At 41.5% G+C, this 20,659-nt stretch overlaps 1 protein-coding gene across 3 annotated transcripts in view; it reads left to right on the forward strand.

Moving 5' to 3' along the window:
- Scn8a (sodium voltage-gated channel alpha subunit 8) overlaps positions 1-20,659 on the forward strand; it is a 190,913-nt gene that overhangs the window by 134,977 nt on the left and 35,277 nt on the right. For all 3 annotated transcript variants that reach the window (XM_070041359.1, XM_070041368.1, XM_070041351.1), the window contains exons 13-16: positions 1,543-1,675; positions 9,204-9,442; positions 15,772-15,945; positions 19,021-19,377. In XM_070041359.1, the coding sequence (XP_069897460.1) occupies positions 1,543-1,675; positions 9,204-9,442; positions 15,772-15,945; positions 19,021-19,377 (903 nt within the window). The remainder of the gene's footprint in view (positions 1-1,542; positions 1,676-9,203; positions 9,443-15,771; positions 15,946-19,020; positions 19,378-20,659) is intronic.

Here is a 20,659-nt window from a genome sequence, read left to right on the forward strand (position 1 = left end):
TGTTGGGAATTTGAACATTGTGGGTTAAATCATAAAACAAAATGGTAAAGTGGGAAGATAACTACATGATATGGGGCTATACCTTTAGTGGTACAGCTCTTATCTACCAAGTGGGAAGCCCTGGGTTCAATCCCCAGTACCACAAACATAAATAAACATAAGGTGCAATGTATTTCATTAAGATGCCAAATCTTACCATACCTTCTTATACTGACTAGGATGAGATTTGGAGTAGGAACTTTAACTTGCTAGTATTTTTTTAAATTTTCCTTGCCTTTGATAGAGGTTATTTGTGATGATTTATTTAAGGGCTAAGAGTGTCTAAATTTGCCTTGGCTTTAATTGGATATTTGCTTCAATGTAAACCTAATTTATACTGTTCAATTCCTTTTTTCTGCTTATGTGGTGCTGAGGAATCGAACCCAGGGCCTCATGCATGCAAGGCAAGCACTCTACCACTGAGCCACCTTCTCAGCCCCAACTTGCTAGTATTTAGTCTAATGTTTAATTGGCCTGACATTTAGAAAGGGAATAGAGTGATGGTACTTCTACCAAAGGAAGAAACAACATCTAATACTCAAGGTTATCAGGAACTTAGCTTCCATGAAATTTTGGGTAGAGATGATTTTTCCTTATTTTAGCACATAGATTAATTCTAGCCAAATAATATGGGCTTGAGACTAGGACAGGAACACTTAAGGTCTCCTTTGGTGGCAATATCCCTAGGGAATCTAGTCTTTCTATTCCAGGCTTCCACATAACCAAATGAAATATTTGAATCTCAGACAGATTGTTTAGTTCATGAACTTAAATGACTTGCTTATGTATAAAATTAAGCATCATTCATGGCCAGCTTATTTCATTCACTTAATGAACTGGCTGGGTTATAAGATCAGGGTGTGTGTGTGTGTGTGTGTGTGTGTGTGTGTGTGTGTGTGTGTGTGTGTGTGTGTGTGTGTGTGTGTGTGTGTGTGTGTAAGATCAGGGTGTGTGTGTGTGTGTGTAAGATCAGGGTGTGTGTGTGTGTGTGTAAGATCAGGGTGTGTGTGTGTGTGTGTGTGTGTGTGTGTGTGTGTGTGTGTGTGTGTGTGTAAGATCAGGGTGTGTGTGTGTGTGTGTAAGATCAGGGTGTGTGTGTGTGTGTGTAAGATCAGGGTGTGTGTGTGTGTGTGTGTGTGTGTGTGTGTGTGTGTGTGTGTGTGTGTGTGTGTGTGTCCTGGGGTTTGAACTCAGGCCCTAGAAACTGTCCCTGAATTTTTGTGCCAAAGGCTAGTGCTCTACCACTTGAGCCACAGCTCCACTTATTGGCTTTTTTGGTACTTAATTGGAGATAAGAGTCTAATGGGCTGCTTGGGTTGGCTTAAACTGTGATCCTCAGACCTCAGCCTCCTGAGTAGCTAGGATTACAGGCATGAGCCAAATAATATTTTTAAAAAGCAATGCTGATAATATATTCTTCACATACGTACTGTTTGTCCAGTGAGAGCCAGCCTTTTGTTTGTAAGTTTTCTCACTTTTTTTATTGGTTTATTTATTTTATAGGCAACAACTGAAGTGGAAATTAAGAAGAAAGGCCCTGGATCTCTTTTAGTTTCCATGGACCAATTGGCCTCCTATGGGCGGAAGGACAGAATCAACAGTATAATGAGTGTTGTTACAAATACACTGGTAGAAGGTATGTAGCCTGTGATATAAGTCTGAGCTGCTGAGATGTAAATATGTTGTGTGTGTGTGGTAAATGTAACTCTTGTCCCTTGGCATGAGTTTTGAAAAAAAGAAAAAACTGCCTCTGCACTTTTGGAATAGATCTTACTGATTATAGAAAACAAGGTCACAGAATCTCTCTTCTAGAAGCCATGTGCAAAGAATCAAATAAGGATTCAGCTCTCCTGCCAGCATCATATACAGATAAATAAGAAATTGAAGGAAATGCAGAGAATGAGCTGCAGGGTCTGGAGAGGCCCAAGTAATCATGATGAGGAGCTGATTGGGTGTTGTGAGACATCAGGGGATGAGGACCAAGCACCGTGGAGGTTCACTGATGGAATCCCCTTCATGGCCTCTACCTGACAACATAGTTCTCTTTACTAAGTACTTATAGCCCTTTTGATTTTTTTTTTCCTGAAGGAAGATTGTACCTAATTCTGCCTTTCCCAAACACCCCCACATACCCATAAATATATCTGCTGTATGACTAGGTATTCTGAAACCCTTCTTACTTTAGGAGCTTTTGCCACAGAGAAAGAGCAGCCACTGTGGAATCCTAGCCTGTCTATAGTGATACTGCTGTCAATGCTGAATTCTCTGTGCCATGTGGTTTCTCCATGGTACAATATGGCACATTGAGGAACACCTGAGGCTTTTTCCTTTAGACCACAGTTCCCTTGACATATACCAGCCCTCTCTCGAGTCATAGATAGATAGATAGCATACATACACACACACACACATCTCCCAGGCTCTTCTTGAATGTAAAATCAGTAAATTTTTTTCTCATGAAATTCTGATTAATTCTGCCTGTGTCTCCTTCATTTGATTCATTTTAGTTTGAGTCTATAGGCCGTTAGAGTTCAGATAGCCAGGCTAACAGAGCACTAGCCAGAATCCCTCAATAGATAGACTCAACATTATCTTCTAGCTGTATAATACATTATATTTTGAGTCATTTAAAGCCCAACACATGACTGTGTGTGTGGAGGGAGAATACCTAAGAATTCCTAAGAAGGAATTCTCCAGGAATGTTTGTATCCACATATGTCAAGGAATTGGACCATACCGTAGCTACACTAATCTTGACAATGTGTCAAGTAAAAAGAGTGTTCAGCAAACTGCTTTTTACTGCCTGAACAACTTCCAGCTTTCTTTCATTCCCATTGAGGTCAGTGTCTGATGAAACATCTTTAAGCCTTGTGGCTTATACTTGGAGATTGCAGGCAAATAACTTCAGATTTTAAGAATTCCATACTATGAAACACTAGCATAAGAACTTAAGTTAATTTTATTTACTTGGAGACCTAGACAGAATCTCTACAAGCATGTATGGCAATTGATAAAAAAAAAAGCTAATAACCTCCAACAGGTACATTCTATTAGTGGCAGTGAAGTCAGAACAGGAAATGCAATACAGCAATTATTTATTGATTGTCACAGTGGCCTAGTATAGGGTCTGATAGAAGTAGATACTCAAACAATGTTGTCATGCTGAGTTTTGCTTAGAACAGTGGAGAATGTTGGTGTTACATAGTTCCTTCTGGAAGCTGTAGAGTTTCATTCTTCTGCTTTGTTGGCTACAAGCTTTTGGGCCACCTTAAAATTCTCTTTTCTTCTTCTTTCCTCCTGTCCTCCACCCATCAGCATACATATTAAAAAAGGAAGAAGGGGGAAGAAAAGTCACTTGTGTGATAAAGACAGATGCTGTATATTCCTGAATATGTAGCCTTTCCAGATTTTTCCTTTCCCAAGGCTTCTGCTTTACAGAGCCTATATCTGTCCCCTTACCTTGTCTTTGACTCCTTTCTTTAAAGCTGATGGGATGGAACTGTTATAAGCAGAGTAATGAATGAATAATATAAAGGAATTAAAAGACATTAAGAAATGTCCACCTATAGGTTCCTTTGTATTTGTTACTTGGTACATTAAAAACCATCATTGAACGAACCATTGTTTCTGATTTCCAGACTTGCAGTTAGGAAATGCTGATGTTATCTTAGTACATTTATTTATTTATTTATTTATTCGAGAAAGCAGATTCATACATACCTAGAAACCACTGTAGAGAATTCCAGAATCCATTAATGAGAAAACTCTGCCTTCTCCACCTCATACCATTCTGTTGCAAACACATTCAGCAGCATCCAATAAACTCCGCCACATTTACTCCAAACAGAACCATTAAACTTGGGAATGTTCAGGAGCCATAGTGGGTAGGGTACTCATTACTCAGTAAAGCTATGGAAGAAAGGGAAAGAACTGGGCGAGGAAGAATGTGGAGTTAGTGATGGTACTTGGTGTTATTTATTCTCATGTAAAACAGTTGAGACTTGCCTAGAGGGAAGGACTACAGGTCTTTTACCACTATTTATTTACAAGCATCAGGATCAGTAGTACAATTACTCATCAAGTATCTGCATTTCCTGTGCAAGTGTGGACTCAGTGAGGTTGAGGATTCTTCAGGACAGAACTCCCAGAGCACAGCACATGTAGGTACTTAGAAATTGTTGAATTGAGTTGAGAAAAACCCTTCTCTTCAAAAACCCTTTAGTCCACTAAAGCTACCATCTTGCCATCTTGGTGACTTACTAGTCCCTCTCTAAAAAGTTTCCAATGTCCATGAGGTTCCCCTGCATAAATATCTCCAAAAATGTCCAGAAGTAAAGTAGGAGCCCCATAAATCTTTAGACTCCTTATGTTCACCTATTCTCTCAGACCAAATACTTCACCATCTGAGCATGCAGGGCTGGTGACAATTTTCAGTCCTTGTTTTCTATCTTCTTATGCACCAAGCTTGGTGGCGCCACTTGTAGTCCTAGAGAGACTGAAGTAGGAGGGATCACTTGGGTCCATGAGTGTAAGACCAGCATGAGTAACAGCAAGAACTCTTACCGCCCCCCCCCCCCCGCAGCTATCTCAAAAATGAATAAATTAACCTCCCTGTTCTCCTAATGATCTTTTCTAGCTCTTAAAAGCTCTACATGCTCTATTTCTGTGGAACAGATTATCCCAAGGGTTGCCCCTTCTCAGTAAGTGTGGATGGGAGATACTTAGTGTCCTTGTGGATATCTTCTTGATGCTCCAAGAGTAGGAAAACCCCCTATTGTCTGGCAAGACTTGGAGCCTAGTGCATTGTAAACCATCATAATTGTGTCATCTGTCAGAAATGTGAACAGTCAGGGCTTCAACTTCCACGTCTGTAATCTGTAGACATTTGGAGAAGGGCGGAGATTAAAAAAAAGGGAATGGAACCAAATTTCCAAATATGTACTATAAGAATTTATGGAAATAAGAAAACCTTTTCATTTTCTTTTTTAGGGAAGAAAACTAAATTTACCTTGGGAAAGGAGGGAGTTCTATAAGGAAGAAGCCAAAGCAAATTTTCTTCACAGACTTCCTTTCCCACGCAAACTCCTACGTGTCGCTTACTGTGGCCCTTGAATCTGAAAAACCACGGCAACCATTTTCTTAGCAACCAGGGAGCCAATCAGATACCCAACTAAAACCACCCCATCTAAAATAAAGCCATCACCATGGGCACCATCCAGCTGGGTGGAGAAAGGGAAAGGAGAGTGATTTATGACCGTCATCTTGGAAATGTTGGGAAACTTTCTTTATTCCCTAAATTATTTTGATTTTGTCAGCAGGAGGGAATCTGTGAGAGTCAGTCCCATAGAAGTCTGGTGCCGGGGTTGGTATGACTGCTGGCTGAGTGGTTCTCTGCTCGTGCCCTCCAGTCATTCCTTTTAATCTCATGTTGAGACATGATCTAATACAATGATTTCTGTCTGTGTGCTGAGAGTCTTAGGACTCTGGAGGTTTGAACAAGAAGCCTATTGACTGGACTGGGCTCCTATTTTTTGCTTTATTTAAAACAGTTCTTAGCTTCTGTGTTTTATGTTGGAGTCCAAATGAGGTCTTGTTTGAAAAAAAAAAAAATAGGCTCTGATTCCCTCCCCTCCCCCCCTCCTGCTAATCCTGGGGCTTGAACTCAGGGCTGGGCACTGTCCATGAGCTTCTTTGTGCTCAAGACTATCATTCTGGGCTGGGATTGTGGCATAGTGGTAGAATGTTTGCCTAGCATGTATGAAGCCCTGAGTTTGATACCCAAGTACCACATACGTAGAAAAAAAGCTGGGGGAGTGAGGGACTGGGAAGAGGGCCTTGCATGCATGAAGCCCTGGGTAAGCAGAAAAAAAGCTGGAAGTGGCACTATGGCTCAAAATGGTAGAGCACTAGCACTGAGCTAAACGGCTAAGGGACAGCACCCAGACCCAGAATTCAGGCCCATGATTAACAAAAAAGAAAAAAAAAAGAAAGCTGGAAGTGGCTCTGTGGCTTAAGTGGCAGGGTGCTAACCTTGAGCAAAAGAAGCTCAGGGACAGTGCCCAGGCCTAAGTTCAAGTCCCAGGACTGGCCAAAGTGGGGAGGGGGGAAGAGTAGCATTCTACCACTTGAGCTACAGTTTCACTTCCAGCTAAATTTCTGAGTAAATAAATTTCTGAGTAATTTATTGGAGATAAGAGTCTCACAGAGCCAGGCACTGGTGGCTCACATATGTAATCCTGGCTACTCAAAAGGCTGTGATCCTCAGATCACAGTTCAAAGCCAGCCTGGAGAGAAAAGTCCATGAGCCTCGTAACTCTGGAAGTGGCGTTGTAGCTCAAAGTGGTAGGGCACTAGCCTTGAGCGTAAGAGCTCATGGACAGTGCCCGGGCCCCAAGTTCAAGCCCCATCACCAACAATAAAAAACAAGAGTTGGGGCTGGGAAGGTAGCTCAGTGGTAGAGCGCTTGCCTTGCATGCCTGAGGCCCTGGGTTTGATTCCTCAGTACCACGTAAATAAAAAGAAAAAAGCCAGAAGTGGCACTGTGGCTCAAGTAGTAGAGCACTAGCCTTGAGCTGAAGACCCAAAAACAAAACAAGAGTCTAATGGACTTTCCTTCCCCAGCTGGCTTTGAACCACAATCCTCAGATCTCAGCCTCCTAAGTAGCTAGGATTACAGACAGGAGCCACTGTCACCCAGCTAGGCTCTGCTTTTAGAAGAGATAGAGACAAAGGGTAAGACAAAGAAGACTAAAAAGGAAAGAAGAAAAAAGAGGAAGAAGAAGCTCAGAAAAAAGCAATAAGGGAGAAGAAGAATAGATGAAAAGGAGAAAGGAATGAAGCTTATATTGCTAACCTAGATGTAAACTGCAAACTCACTGAAAGTGGGGCCAGTAACCTGTACCATTTTGAGACTGTAATAGATATATTTCATGTGATGGCTAGCTGACGACACCTTTTCTGTTGATACAGATAATAATAGCAAGTATTTCCACAGCACTTACTCTCTCCTGAGATATTCTGAGGACTGCACAGCCACTGTAGTTTGTTTAATTCAGCAAATTGAAGTAATTTGCTCAAACTCATTTATTTAGCAAATATCTAGAACCTACAGGTACATACAAGCCTCTGTGCTTTGTTGTTTTGCTTTGTTTTGTTGCTGGGTTTTTTTTGTTTTTGTTTTTGTTATTTTGTCTTGGGGCTTGAGCTCTAGGCCTGAGTGCTATCCCTCAGCTTTTCAGTTCTAGCCCTCTACCACTTGAACCACAGTGTCACTTCTGGTTTTCTGGTGGTTAATTGGTGATAAGAACTGGGGCTGGGAACGTGGCTCAGTGGTAGAGTGCTTGCCTTGCATGCATGAGGCCCTGGGTTCGATTCCTCAGCACCACACAAGCAAAAAGAAAAAAGCCAGAAGTGGTGCTGTGGCTCAAGTGGTAGAATGCTAGCCTGAAGCTGAAGAGCTGAGGGACAGCACCCAGGCCCAGAGTTCAGGCCCCACAACAGGACCCAGAAAAAAAAAAAAAAAGAGTCTCACAGACTTTCATGCCTGGGCTGGCTTTGAACAGTGATCCTCAGATCTTAGCCACTTGAGTAGCTACAGAAAAGTGTTTGTTTGGGAGAGCCAAACTGCTGGGCCCATACTCTAGAGTAGGGTGTAGCAAGTAGCAGCTCAAACTAATGACAGAGAGAGATTAGATAGGGAAGAGAGAGAAAATGTAACTGGAGCAGATGAGGAAGTGATCTCAGAGCCTGGGGGACCTCCTGCTGACCCACCACTGCCTGTGACCTGTCACCTGGAGGTTACAGGTGACAGGTGCTGGGCAGGGACTTCTAGAGAGGGCTGAGTAGCAGTCTTGCACTGAGAGAGAACAAAAGGGAAGGGGTCTACATGCAGTTTCCCAAGGAGATAAAGCAAAGGGAAAATTAATATTATCATGCAAAATACAATATTTATTTTTTAGTGAACCTTACCATGTGCCAGGCACTGTGCTGCTGGCTAGTTTGCATACATCTTCTCCTTTAATTCTTGTTCTTTTTGTGTGTGTGCTAGCCCTGGGACTTAAACTCAGGGCCTGGATACTGTCCCTGACCTTTGTGTTCAAGGCTAGCACTCTACCACTTGAGCTATAGCCCCACTTCCAGCTTTTTTGGTGCTTTATTAGAGAGAAGAGTCTCACAAACTTTCTTGCCTGGACTGGCTTTGAACCATGACCCTCAGATCTTAGCCTACTGAGTAGCTAGGATTATAGGTGTGAACCACCAGTGCCCAGCTTCCCTTAAAGTCATAACCTTGTGACCTGAACTTCAGTGCTCAAATCTATAAAAAATAAAAATAATAAAAAAATTATTGCCTGGCTGGGACTATGGCTTTGTGATAGAGTGCTTGCCTAGCATGCATGAATCCCCAGGTTCAATTCCTCAGTACCACATACACAGAAAAAGCCCAAAGTGGCACTGTGGCTCAAGTGGTACAGTACTAGCCTTGAGCAAAAGAATCTCAGGGATAATGCCCAGGTCCTGAGTTCAAGCCCCAGGACTGGGGGAAAAAATGCCTTTGCTGGGTACCAGTGGCTTACACCAGTAATCCTAGCTTCTCAGGAGGCTGAGATCAGAGGGCCAATGGTTTGAAGTCAGCTAAAGCAAGAAAGGTCCTGGGTCTCTTATCTCCAAAAAAAAAAAAACAACTCCCAAAGCAGGGCTGTGGCTCAAGTGATAGAGTGCTAGCCTTGAGCACAAAAGCTCAGAGACAGCACCCAAAGCCTGTTTAAGACTCAGGACTGGCAAACCCCCCCACCCCCCCAAAAAAATCAGTTCCTTTTTTTACATACAAGACAATAAGGCATAGAGAATTCAGTTACCTTACCTGAGATCATGCCACTTTTGAGTACTAAGCCAGTTGAACCAGAAAGTCAGGCTCCAGAGGTGAAACTAACCATGTTCTGTCCCGATAATGGTGAATTGAGTCTTATTCATAGCTAGACTATTATGGAGAGGGAAGTGTGACTTGCTCTTCTCTAACATAAAAGGAATCACTGAAGATTGTCAGCACTCAAGCAGCCTTTATTCACCTAGTAATAAGATAATAACCTAACCAGAGGACCATACTGCATATCCCTTTCATTTTCTCTTTTTGATTGAGGACCATCTTTGTTCTTTCCTTACTCCAGAGTTAGAAGAGTCTCAGAGAAAGTGCCCACCGTGCTGGTATAAGTTTGCCAATACTTTCCTCATCTGGGAATGTCATCCCTACTGGATAAAGCTGAAAGAGATTGTGAACTTGATTGTTATGGACCCTTTTGTGGACTTAGCCATCACCATCTGCATTGTTCTAAATACACTGTTCATGGCCATGGAGCACCACCCTATGACACCACAGTTTGAACATGTCCTGACTGTAGGAAATCTGGTAAGATGGCGTTCTTTCTCCTGATGTTATGATTTGAATATGTTCTGCCTATACCCTATCATGTTCTGTATGGGAAGCCGGAGTTCAGTTGACAAGAAAGTAATAGTTAATTGGAAGACAAATGCTCCCACATATGCCACAGTACCAGCTGCTTCTGCTTACTGTTGTGATCTCTTGGCTGTTTCCTCTTTTCTGCAGAACTTTGAAGACGTCATTTAGGAGCTATTGGCAGGAAACCAACTGTGGTGACAGAATGGGAGACAAGGGACAGTGGGTTGGTTTCAGCACCCTGAGCCAAGGACTTCTGGGGGGTTTTTTTGTTTTGTTTGTTTTGTTTTGTTTTTCATTCTGTTTCTCACATGAATTCCTGCATTGCTCCAAAAAGTCACTCCCCTTTCACCTTAAGAACAACCACTCCAAGATAAAGAATCATTCTAGTGTATTAATCTCTGTGTGGTTGCTGCATTGTTGGATCATACTTATCCATATGGGAACTATTTATGGGAAGTTTCTTAATTCCACTGTTTTCTCTCTACATCCAAATTCTGGGCCATCATCCAGTTTCTGCCATTAGTTAAGCTATGCCAAACATATTTTAATGTTAGCTTCAGTCATGTGTTTATTATGTTATTTAGAAGATAAGTATGCAGTTTTAAAAAAAACAGATTACATAGTGTATCCTGAAGTCAAATAGTTATGATTGGATATAATCTGTTTTCCTTTAATACAAAAATCAGAAGGTAATTAAATTTTGATCCATAGTAAGGAGTTAGTTGGAAATAATCCTCTGTCAGGGGTAGGGAATGATTTTTCTGTCAAAGGTTATTTGGATACATAACATCATTTTCAGGCCATACAAAAGTACCAATATAGGCAGTCAACATAAAACATACTTGTCTATCCTATATGTACCAGATGATTTCGTGGGCTTTATATGGTCCAAGACTGGATCCTCACTCCTGCTAGGTCATCTGGGCCTCATTATTCCTTAGGAGTTGCACCATGAGAACTATGTTCACATTTAATTTCAAAATGATCTCTGCCCAATGTTTCTCTCTCTCTCTTTTTCTCTCTCCCTTCTCTCTCTCTCTCTCTCTCTCTCTCTCTCTCTCTCTCTCTCTCTCTCTCACTCACTCACTCACTCACTTAAACACATGCACATACACAATTTCTACCTTAAGTCTTAATAACTAACATATTTAAATTTGTTCTTATTCTGAAAACATTTTCTTCAGCACAGAATTCCTTAGCTTCCATGACCTTAATGTTACAGATTATATGTCAGTTATTTTGTAGAATTCCCTCAGTTTGGGGCAGTGTGATCTTCTTCATGATTACACATGGCTTACACACTGGTTGGCATATCACTTGAGTTAGGCTATCTTGTTCTTATTCCATTTTCCATTTGTCCCCTGGCTGGATTTGATCACTTGGTTAGGATAGTATTTATCAGGGTTCTCCTTGTATAGTTACTTTTTCTATAATAAAAAAAAATGCTATTCACAAGTTAAATGGTAACCCCTTTGTACAACTACTTAAAAATAATTTTAAAAAAAAACAGGCTGGGAATGTGGCTTAGTGGTAGAGTGCTTGCCTAGCATGCATGAAGCCCTGGGTTTGATTCCTCAGTAACACATAAACAGAAAAAGCTGGAAATGACACTATGGCCCAAGTGGTAGAGTGCTAGCCTTGAGCAAAAGAAGCTCAGGGACAGTACCCAGGCCCTGAGTTCAAGTCCCAGGACTGGCAAAAAATATATACATATAAAATTTCAAAAATGTTATTCAAGGGGCTGGGAAGGTGGCTCAGTGGTAGAGTGCTTGCCTCACATGCATGAGGCCCTGGGTTTGATTCCTCAGCACCACATAAGCAGAAAAAAGCTGGAAGTGGTGTTGTGGCTCAAGTGGAAGAGCTCTAGCCTTGAGCTGAAGAGCTGAGGGATAGCGCTGAGGCTCAGAGTTCAGCCCCACAACCGACAAAAATAAAATAAAATAAAATAAATGTTATTCAAAAGCTGGGTGCTAGTGGCTCATGCCTGTAATCCTAGCTAGTTAGGAGTCTGAGATCTCATGGTTCAGAGTCAGCCTGAGCAGAAAAGTTTGTGAGACCCTTATCTCCAATTAACTACCTAAAAACCAGAAGTAGAGCCATGGTTAAAAGTGGAAGAGCTCTAGTCTTGAGCAAAAAAGCTCAGGGATAGGGCCCAAACCCTGAGTTCAAACCCCATGAGTGACAAAAAACAAAAATAAAAAACAAAAAAACTATTTAGCCAAGAACCAATCTCTCACACCTGTAATCCTTGCTACTTAGAAGGCTGAGATCTAAAGATCACAGTTTGACGTCAGACTGGGCAGCAAAATCCTTAAGACTCTTATCTCTAATTAACCACCAAAAAGCCAAATGTAGAGCTGTGGCTTCAGTGGTAGAGTGCTAGCCTTGAGCAAAACCAAGCACAGACCCTGGGTTCAACCTCAAGGACCAGAACAACAACAAAATGCTACTCATTTATTCTGTCTTTGGCATTATAATTAATACGTATCTTTAGGGAAGATACTATCTAAATATCCCATTTAACTTTTATTCTTTTATTTATTTCAGTATAGACTCATAGTTTCAGCCTTTTTTTTTTTTTTTTTTTTTTTTTTTTTGCCAGTCCTAGGGCTTGAACTCGGTCTGAGCACTGTCCTCAAGGTTAGAGCCCTGCCACTTGAGCCACAGCACAACTTCCAACTTTTCTGTTTATGTGTTACTGAGGAATCTAACCAGGGCTTCATGCATGCTAGGCAAGCACTCTACCACTGAGCCATATTCCCAGCCCCTGAGCCATTTATTTTGATGCTTAAACTACCTGATTTAGCCATCAGTCCTTCAACCTGGTTTCTATGTCTTGACAATATCCTCATCCCTTCCTTGTTTTTTGGTATCACAAGATATTCCAGGCTAGTTTTGCATTTTTTCCTGGAATCAGCCATTCTCAAGAAGTCCTCATTCTTTTATGGAAAATAGTATTTTAATGTCAAGATCTAGAATCTGAATGTGATTACTGATTGGAGAAACATACAACCTTTTCAGTAGGGAGCTCCTGGCTGTATGTAGTAACAAGCTTGAAGGGATGCTATCACCTCCATGCAAGTCCTGCACACAGGGTTCTTTCTCCTTTTCTTTTTTTCCTATATTTGTAACTCCCCATGCCTGGAACCCTTAAGTCACACATGCTACATGCCCCCTCAGCATCTTCACCACTACCCCCCATGGATGCCTCTCAAACTTCTCAGCCTCTGGCAGCCTATCCCAGACCCCCCCCATCCTTGTTTTCTTCTACCCCACTTGACTCTTGAAACATCACAGGGAGCCCTCTCCTGCATGGAGCTCTCCTCACTCTACAGAGGCTTTTCCCAGCACAGAAGCTCTCCTCATTCTGCCTGGACCCTGACTCCTATGCCAAGGCACTTCTCTACACTCTGCAAAGGCCACCACCTGTCTGTGTGAACACTGTCCTTACCACTCTCCAGGAGCTCTCTCTATAGGCCTTCCTTCCCTCTGGTTCAGTCCACATCCTCCTCACTCTCCTGGACACTCATGTCCCTCAGTGGGCCACTACTCTGAGTGGTCACCTTCCTTACCCCATTCAGGCTTTGATACCCACATTGAATCTTCCTCTGTGGGGTCCCTTCCCACCCCACTCATGGATCCTCCTCTGTGTGGATCTTTGCCCTGCTTCTGCTCCCACTCTGCCAGCAACCATACTGCTTCCAACATGTACCCCTCCCGTCCCACTTAGGCCCCGTACTTGTGCAGTGTGGCCATTTTATGCATTTTAAGCATTGCATCTTTAACAACCCTTAGTGCTGATAGCATATGCCAAGCTGCTCCTCTACAATGGAACCTTGTCCCTCCTCAAGTACCAACTCCCCAGCTGGGGCTGCACCCTACTAGGTTCCCTGCTTCCCTCCTTAGCTTCTAGCACTTGTATCAGGCTTTCTTCCAAATAGAGCACAGCAGGATTTTTGTTTTTTATTGGTCATGGGGCTTGAACTCTGGGCTTGAGTGCTGTCCCTCAGCTCTTCAGCTCAAGGTGAGCGCTCTACCACTTGAGCCATAGTGCCACTTCTGGTTTTCTAGTGGTTTATTGGAGATAAGAGTCTCATGGACTTTCCTGCCTGGGCTGGCTTTGAACCTCCATGCTTAGATCTCAGCCTCCTGAGTTGCTAGGATTACAGGCGTGAGCCACTGGCGCCCGGCAGAACACAGCAGTTTAAAAACCTAATGGATACCCGGACCTAATGGATACCCAGGCGTTGGTGGCTCACACCTGTAATCCTGGCTATTCAGGAAGCTAAGATCTGAGGATCACAGTTCAAAGGCAGGAAAGTCCATGAAACTCTTATCTCCATTAAACCACTCAGGAAAATGGAAGTGGCGCTGTGGCTCAAGTGGTAAAGCGCTAGCCTTGAGCTGAGTTCAAGCCCCACAACCAACAAAAATAAAAGGCCTAATGGATAAGATATTGTCTCTAAAAATGTAATATTCAGTTCAAGCTCTTGTGTGGGTAACCTAGAATGAGGCTAATGGTCATTACAAGCACCCTGGGATTTGACCTTTTCCTCCAGCATGATACCTGAAATGCTATGGCCTGAAAGACAGAAGTGGGAAGTGGGAAGTGGGAGGTGCTGTCAGACAGAATGAGAGATAGGAAGAAGTCATTCTTGCATGCAATAAGCTATAAACCCAACATTTACATTGTTTGTTACCATACTGAAAAAATCAGAAGGAAGCACCAAAATCTCCAAAATTTACTGGATATACTTATCCAGTAAAATATTTGGGCAACAAATATGAGAATTAGGAAGACTATGTAGCAACATAGATGAAATCATGGTAAATAGGAAAGTTAGACCCATATGTATATGCATTTGAAAAACTCAGGATATGTGTAAAAATGACAATTATGTATAAAGTAATGATTTTTTATAATATTCAGTAGCTTTTATGGCTTAAAAGGATTCTTGCAATATATGTCTAGGTTTGGGAAGACATGTAATGCCAAATCACAAATAAAACAGTGTATTTCTAAAGCCAGGAATCAATGGCTCACTATACTTCTAGCTACTCAAGAGGGTAAGATCTAAGGATTTGTGGGATTTTTTGGGGGGAGGGGGGGTTAGGGTTTTTTCTTGGTTAGTCGTGGGTTTTGAACTCAGGGCCTGGATGTTGTCCCTGAGCTTTTTCACTCAAGGCTAACACTGTACCACTTTAAGCCACAACGCCACTTTTTTCTGGTGGTAATTGGAGTCTTTCTTGCCTGAGCTAGCTTTGAACCTTGATCCTCAGATTTTAGCCTCCTGAATAGTTAGGATTACAGGCGTGAGCCACCAGCACCCCGCATTGAGATTATATGGTTTGAAGCCAGCCTAGGTAGGAAAGTCTGTGAGACTCTTGTCTACAATCAACTACCAAAAAGGCTAGAAATGAAGTTGTGGCTCATGATTGAGTGCTAGCCTTGACCAAAGCTCAGGGACAACACCCAAGCCCTGAGTTCAAGCCCCAAGATTGGTTTAAAAAATAACAACAAAACATAAAACTGTGTATTTCTGATTTAATTATGGTATGTGTGACCTTTTTCTGTAGGTTTCATTTTACTTTTAAATGACGTATAATTGTACATGTTTATAGGATACAATGTAATGTTTCAATACATGTAAATATTATGTAATGGTCAATTTAGCATAATTACCATATCCCTTGCCTCCATCATTCATCTTATGTCTGCAATGAGAACATTGAAAAATCCTCGCTATTTTGGAATACAGGATACATTGTTGGTAATAATAGTCACTCTACCATAAAAATAGAGCACCAGAACTTCATTCTAGCCAAAGATTATACTCTCTGATCATTCTATCCCACCCTCACTCTCTGCTCCCTTACTCCCTACCCCTTGCTCACCCAGCCTCTGTGGCCATTAGCTATACTCTGTTTCTATGAGACTTATTTTTTTTAGAAAAGCAATCATACCAAGCATATACATTCAGATGACTTCTGGCCCTTTAAAACAATCAGGCAGCCTTGTGTACTATTAGCATTGCTTAGATAGTTGTTGTTGTTGTTGTTTTAAGTACCCTTTGAACAGCATGAATTGGGTGGTTCTAGTAACAAAGATAAAGACTTTGGGCCTGAGGACCTCTGTAAGAGGATACTGAGGCTTTCCTGCCTCGTGTTAGGTGCTCTTAGGACATCTGGCTCCTAGGTTTCTTGGACATGTTGTATCCCAAGATGATAAAAGCATCTTCTCCCTGTTATTTCTTTTCTTCACCACCTGCCTTCTTCAGGTTTTCACTGGAATTTTCACAGCAGAAATGTTCCTGAAGCTCATAGCCATGGATCCCTACTATTATTTCCAAGAAGGTTGGAACATTTTTGACGGATTTATTGTCTCCCTCAGTTTAATGGAACTGGGTCTAGCAGACGTGGAGGGGCTTTCGGTGCTGCGATCTTTCCGATTGGTATTCTATATTTCTCCAATTTCTTTTAACATTTTCTATCTTGCAACTATGATAAACAAATTTATATCAATTAATTAAATGTTGTAAAAAAAAGTCTGAAATACATTCTGCTTCCAATTCCACTTAGTCATTTAGCTTATTTAGCCACTAAAATACTGAAAACTTTACTGCTAAATGCATATTATAGGAGTTAGTTTTTACAAGTAATAAGCAACAGGGAGTGAGATTGATTGGGATACAATGTAATCATGTGTGGAGGTGTAACAATGAAATCCTCCCTGTAACTAATAGAAGCTAATAAAAAGTCAATTAACAACAGTATCTGTATTAGGGAAGTTCCTCAGATAGTAGTACCTAATCTAAACAATGAAAGATTTCCACCTTTCTGAGGCCAAATTTGGATTGTGAGCTATTTTCCTTTCTTTCTTTTCTTTTTTTTTTTTTTTTTTTTGGTGGTGGTGGTGGTTGTGGGGCTTGAACTCTGGGTCTGGGCGCTGTCATTCAGCTCTTCAGCTCAAGGCTAGCACTCTACCACTTGAGCCACAGCACCACTTCCAGCTTTTTCTGTTTATGTGTTGCTGAGGAATCAAACCCAGGGACTGATGCATGCAAGGCAAGCACTCTACCACTAAACTTTCCCAGCCCTTTGTGAGCTATATTCTTATCTGAGAGTCCCCCTGAAATAGCAAGAAGTTCCCTTGAGTCCAAAGATGGCTTTTCTCATTTCTTCTGTTGTGATGACCCCGTCCAGAAAGTAAGAATAAGATAATTTGTTAAATTATATCAAGTTGTTGAGTGCTGGCCTTATTTTCCATATCATTAGCTAAGAAAGATTTTTATTAATGTGAATAAGTTAATGTTTAAATTACTAAAATAATAGAGAGCTGAGTTAATGAAATTTTGAGAGAGTCTCAGATAGGCACAGATATAAATGACTTCGTAGTAAGTCCCAGTAGGCCGAGGTACCCTGGGGGCATCTAACTTGACATTCACTGCTGCTTCCCTACCTTTGGAACTAGCTTTGCTTTCCTTTCCAGATCAGGAAAATACTACAGTCCTTACAGCCCACCGTATTTCAGGTTTTTTCATTGGGATATTCAGAGACCAAGGAAAGAGAATTAGAATCGAATGCATCTATTGGTGAAACAGAGATCTCACTGGGTCCAAGTCGCAAATAACATCTGCCTAATTTCTGAAACTTCTCTTTCTACTGCTTGCCCACCCCATCTCCAAGTGTACTTTTTGAAAAATCTTTTGTTTTCTCAAGTACATGAGGAAGGATTGGAAGACAAAAACCTTAGAACTAATATTCTGAGTAAATTAGTAGCTAGTCAGGGAAAGCAACGTGAATGTCTCAACTGTGCACAGAAGGCAACACCTAGTAAATCTGGAACTCTCAGATAAGACTCAATAGTGGCTTGAAACAGAGGTTCAGATCAGTGCCAGGGCTATCTTATCAGAATTCCTGTTCATTTATAACACCTAACAGTGATCTTTTGCGATCAGTGTAATGGCCAAGCCACCATGGTTTTAATGCATTATAATTCTGTCAGATCATTCTGAATGGAATCATTCATAACAGAACAGATATTCTTTTTTTTGGTCCAGTCGTGGGGCCTGAACTCTAGTCCTGGACGCTGTCCCTCAGCTCTTCAGCTCAAGGCTAGCACTCTACCACTTGAGCCACAATGCCACTTCCGGCTTTTTTTTGCTTATGTGGTGCTGAGGAATCAAACCCAGGGCCTCATGCATGCAAGGAAGGTGCTCTACCACTGAGCCACCTTCCCAGCCCTAGAGCAGATTATCTTGATAGATAGGAACAATAACAGTACAGCCCCTGTTCATAAAATGTTTGATATGTAGAACTACCTCTACTTGGGAGTTGTATTTTTCTTCCATGTTATTCTGAGTATACCAGAAAGTTTCATGTCAGCCATTGATTCTTTTGTTACCAGAAAACAAACGGAGATTTGGAAAGCAAAATGGAAATACTAGAATTTTTTTAGAAGAAAATTACTTTTTTATTGTCTTTATAACATTTATCTTTTAGTTTCCTACAGACTACATTTTCTTTGTAATATCCCTTGAGACATTAAAGGAGAAGTCGGTAAAAGTTACGTTCATGTATGAGTTTTTTGGGTTTTGGTTTTTGTTTTTTTCCAGTCCTGTGGCTTGAATTCAGGCCTGGACACTGTCCCTAAGACTCTTTTTTTTTTTTTTTTTTTTGTCGGTCGTGGGGCTTGAACTCTGGGCCTGGGCGCTGTCCCTCAGCTCTTCAGCTCAAGGCGAGCGCTCTACCACTTGAGCTACAGCGCCACTTCCGGTTTTCTGGTGGTTTATTGGAGATAGGAGTCTCACGGTCTTTCCTGCCCGGGCTGGCTTTGAACCGCGATCCTCAGATCTCAGCCTCCTGAGTAGCTAGGATTACAGGCGTGAGCCACCAGCGCCCGGCTGTCCCTAACTCTTTGTGCTCTAGACTAGTGCTTCACCACTGGAGCCACTGCACCACTTCTGGTTTTTTCTGAGTAGTTTATTGAAGATAAGAGTCTCATGGACTTTTCTGCCCAGGCTAGCTTCAAACTACAGCCCTCAGATCTGTCTCCTGAGTAGCTAGGATTATAGATATAAGCCACTGGCCCCTGGCTGCATGTACGAGGTTTTAAAAAGTAAATTACTATAACCCCTCTATATATCACCCTTACAATAAAATAAAAAATATTTTTTAAATAAAAAAGCAGATTGACTCAGGGTTTCTAATATAAAGGACTGCATTTTTTTTTTAAGATCTTGGCTCTAAATTTTTCACTTACTGTGAAGTTAATCCATTTTCCCTTATCTATGTCTCAGTTTCTTCCTTCTATTCTGGGATACTATTAGGAAGTTTTGAGAGGAGTCTTCAAATAAATAAATACCTGCTAAGACTAAAAAAAAAAAAAAAAACAAGTATTTCCCAAGCCTTCTAAATAAATATAAGCTGATCTTGTTAATTTTGTATTTTTATTTTAACCATATGGTGAAAAAAATGATCGGATATCATTTAGTTTTTGTCTGTGTTCATGTTTGTTTTTCCCTTAGCTCCGAGTCTTCAAATTGGCCAAATCCTGGCCCACCCTCAACATGCTGATCAAGATCATTGGCAATTCAGTGGGTGCCCTGGGCAACCTGACCCTAGTGTTGGCCATTATTGTCTTCATCTTTGCCGTGGTGGGGATGCAACTCTTTGGGAAAAACTACAAAGAGTGTGTATGCAAGATCAACCAGGACTGTGAACTCCCTCGATGGCACATGAATGACTTTTTCCATTCCTTCCTCATTGTTTTTCGAGTATTGTGCGGGGAGTGGATTGAGACCATGTGGGACTGCATGGAGGTGGCAGGCCAGGCCATGTGCCTCATTGTCTTCATGATGGTCATGGTTATTGGCAACTTGGTGGTTAGTACTCATTTTTGTTCTTTGCCTTGTACATCCTATCCCTGACCCAGAAGACTGGAGGATTACAATCTGAGGCTGCCCTGGGAAAAGTTAGCACAAGACCTTATCTGGAAAACTAAAGGCAAGAGGGGTAGAGGTGTGGCTCAAAAATGGTAAAAACAAGTGCTTAGCAAGTGCAACACTTTTGAGTTCATTTTTGAGAGAAGGGAGGGAGGGAAGGAAGATGGGCACTAGTGGCTCACACCTATAATCCTAGCTACTCAGGAGGCTGAGATCTGAGGATCAGGGTTCAAAGCCAACTGGACCAGGGAAGTCCATGAGACTCATATCTCCAATTAACCTCCAGAAAACCAGAAGTAGAACTGTGGCTCGACGTGATAGATCACTAGCCTTGAGCAGAAGAGTCTGGACAGTGCCCAGGACCTAAGTTAAAGCCCCATGACCGGCCAAAAAAGAAGGAAGAAAGAGAGGAAGGAAGGCAGGCCGAGTCTCAGACCTTCCACCACATCTGGTGTCCTCAGGAGGCCAGGGAAATGGAGGAAATGCATACTTTAACAAGTATCCTGCCTTAGGAGATCCCTGTGCATGCTGAAGTTTGGCATTACAGTAGCCTGGTTCAGACTTTATCAATCCATACCTGCTTCAGCCTCGTAACTTCCAGTCTCCTTTGTGTGTAGGTAATAGGGATAATTTTCTCAAATCTGCAACTGTTTTATTTATACTCCAACAGTGGAGTCAATAAAATAAGATTCAAAGCCCTTGGCCAGGCCTTTAAAGCCTCTCCAACTCCATTTTGTCAGCCAAATAGTTTTTTAAATTTTCCACATGGACCTAATAACCCAGATACTTAAGAGTTCTTTTACTATATCTATGTCCTACTGTGTGCACTGTGTTATCTCCACCTAAAACCTGACAAAGTAGGGACAAGGGGTGCCTCTCCCCCTTTTCAAAAGTAGAACTAAATATTAAAAGTAATCTTCATGTCCAATGTAATAAAATAGGAAAATTAAACAAAAATAAATGAAGCTTGTTTCTGATAGCTTGACACTTGGCTACACAATTGAACATACAATTCACTATCTGGCTGAAGTTTTATTTTTCTAACTTTTTTGAGACAGGATCTCACTATGTGGTTTTAAACTCCCAGGCTCATAAGAAATGTACTCATTATCTTGCCCATGTAATTGTTTTTTTTTTAAATTTAATTTAATTTTATTTGTGAACATACTGTACAGAGGGGTTACAATTACATGGGCAGGATAATGCATACATTTCTTACCAA

Source organism: Dipodomys merriami, unplaced genomic scaffold (assembly GCF_024711535.1).
Source record: "Dipodomys merriami isolate MVZ:Mamm:240054 unplaced genomic scaffold, mDipMer1.0.p SCAF_10, whole genome shotgun sequence".
Lineage (NCBI taxonomy): Eukaryota > Metazoa > Chordata > Mammalia > Rodentia > Heteromyidae > Dipodomys > Dipodomys merriami.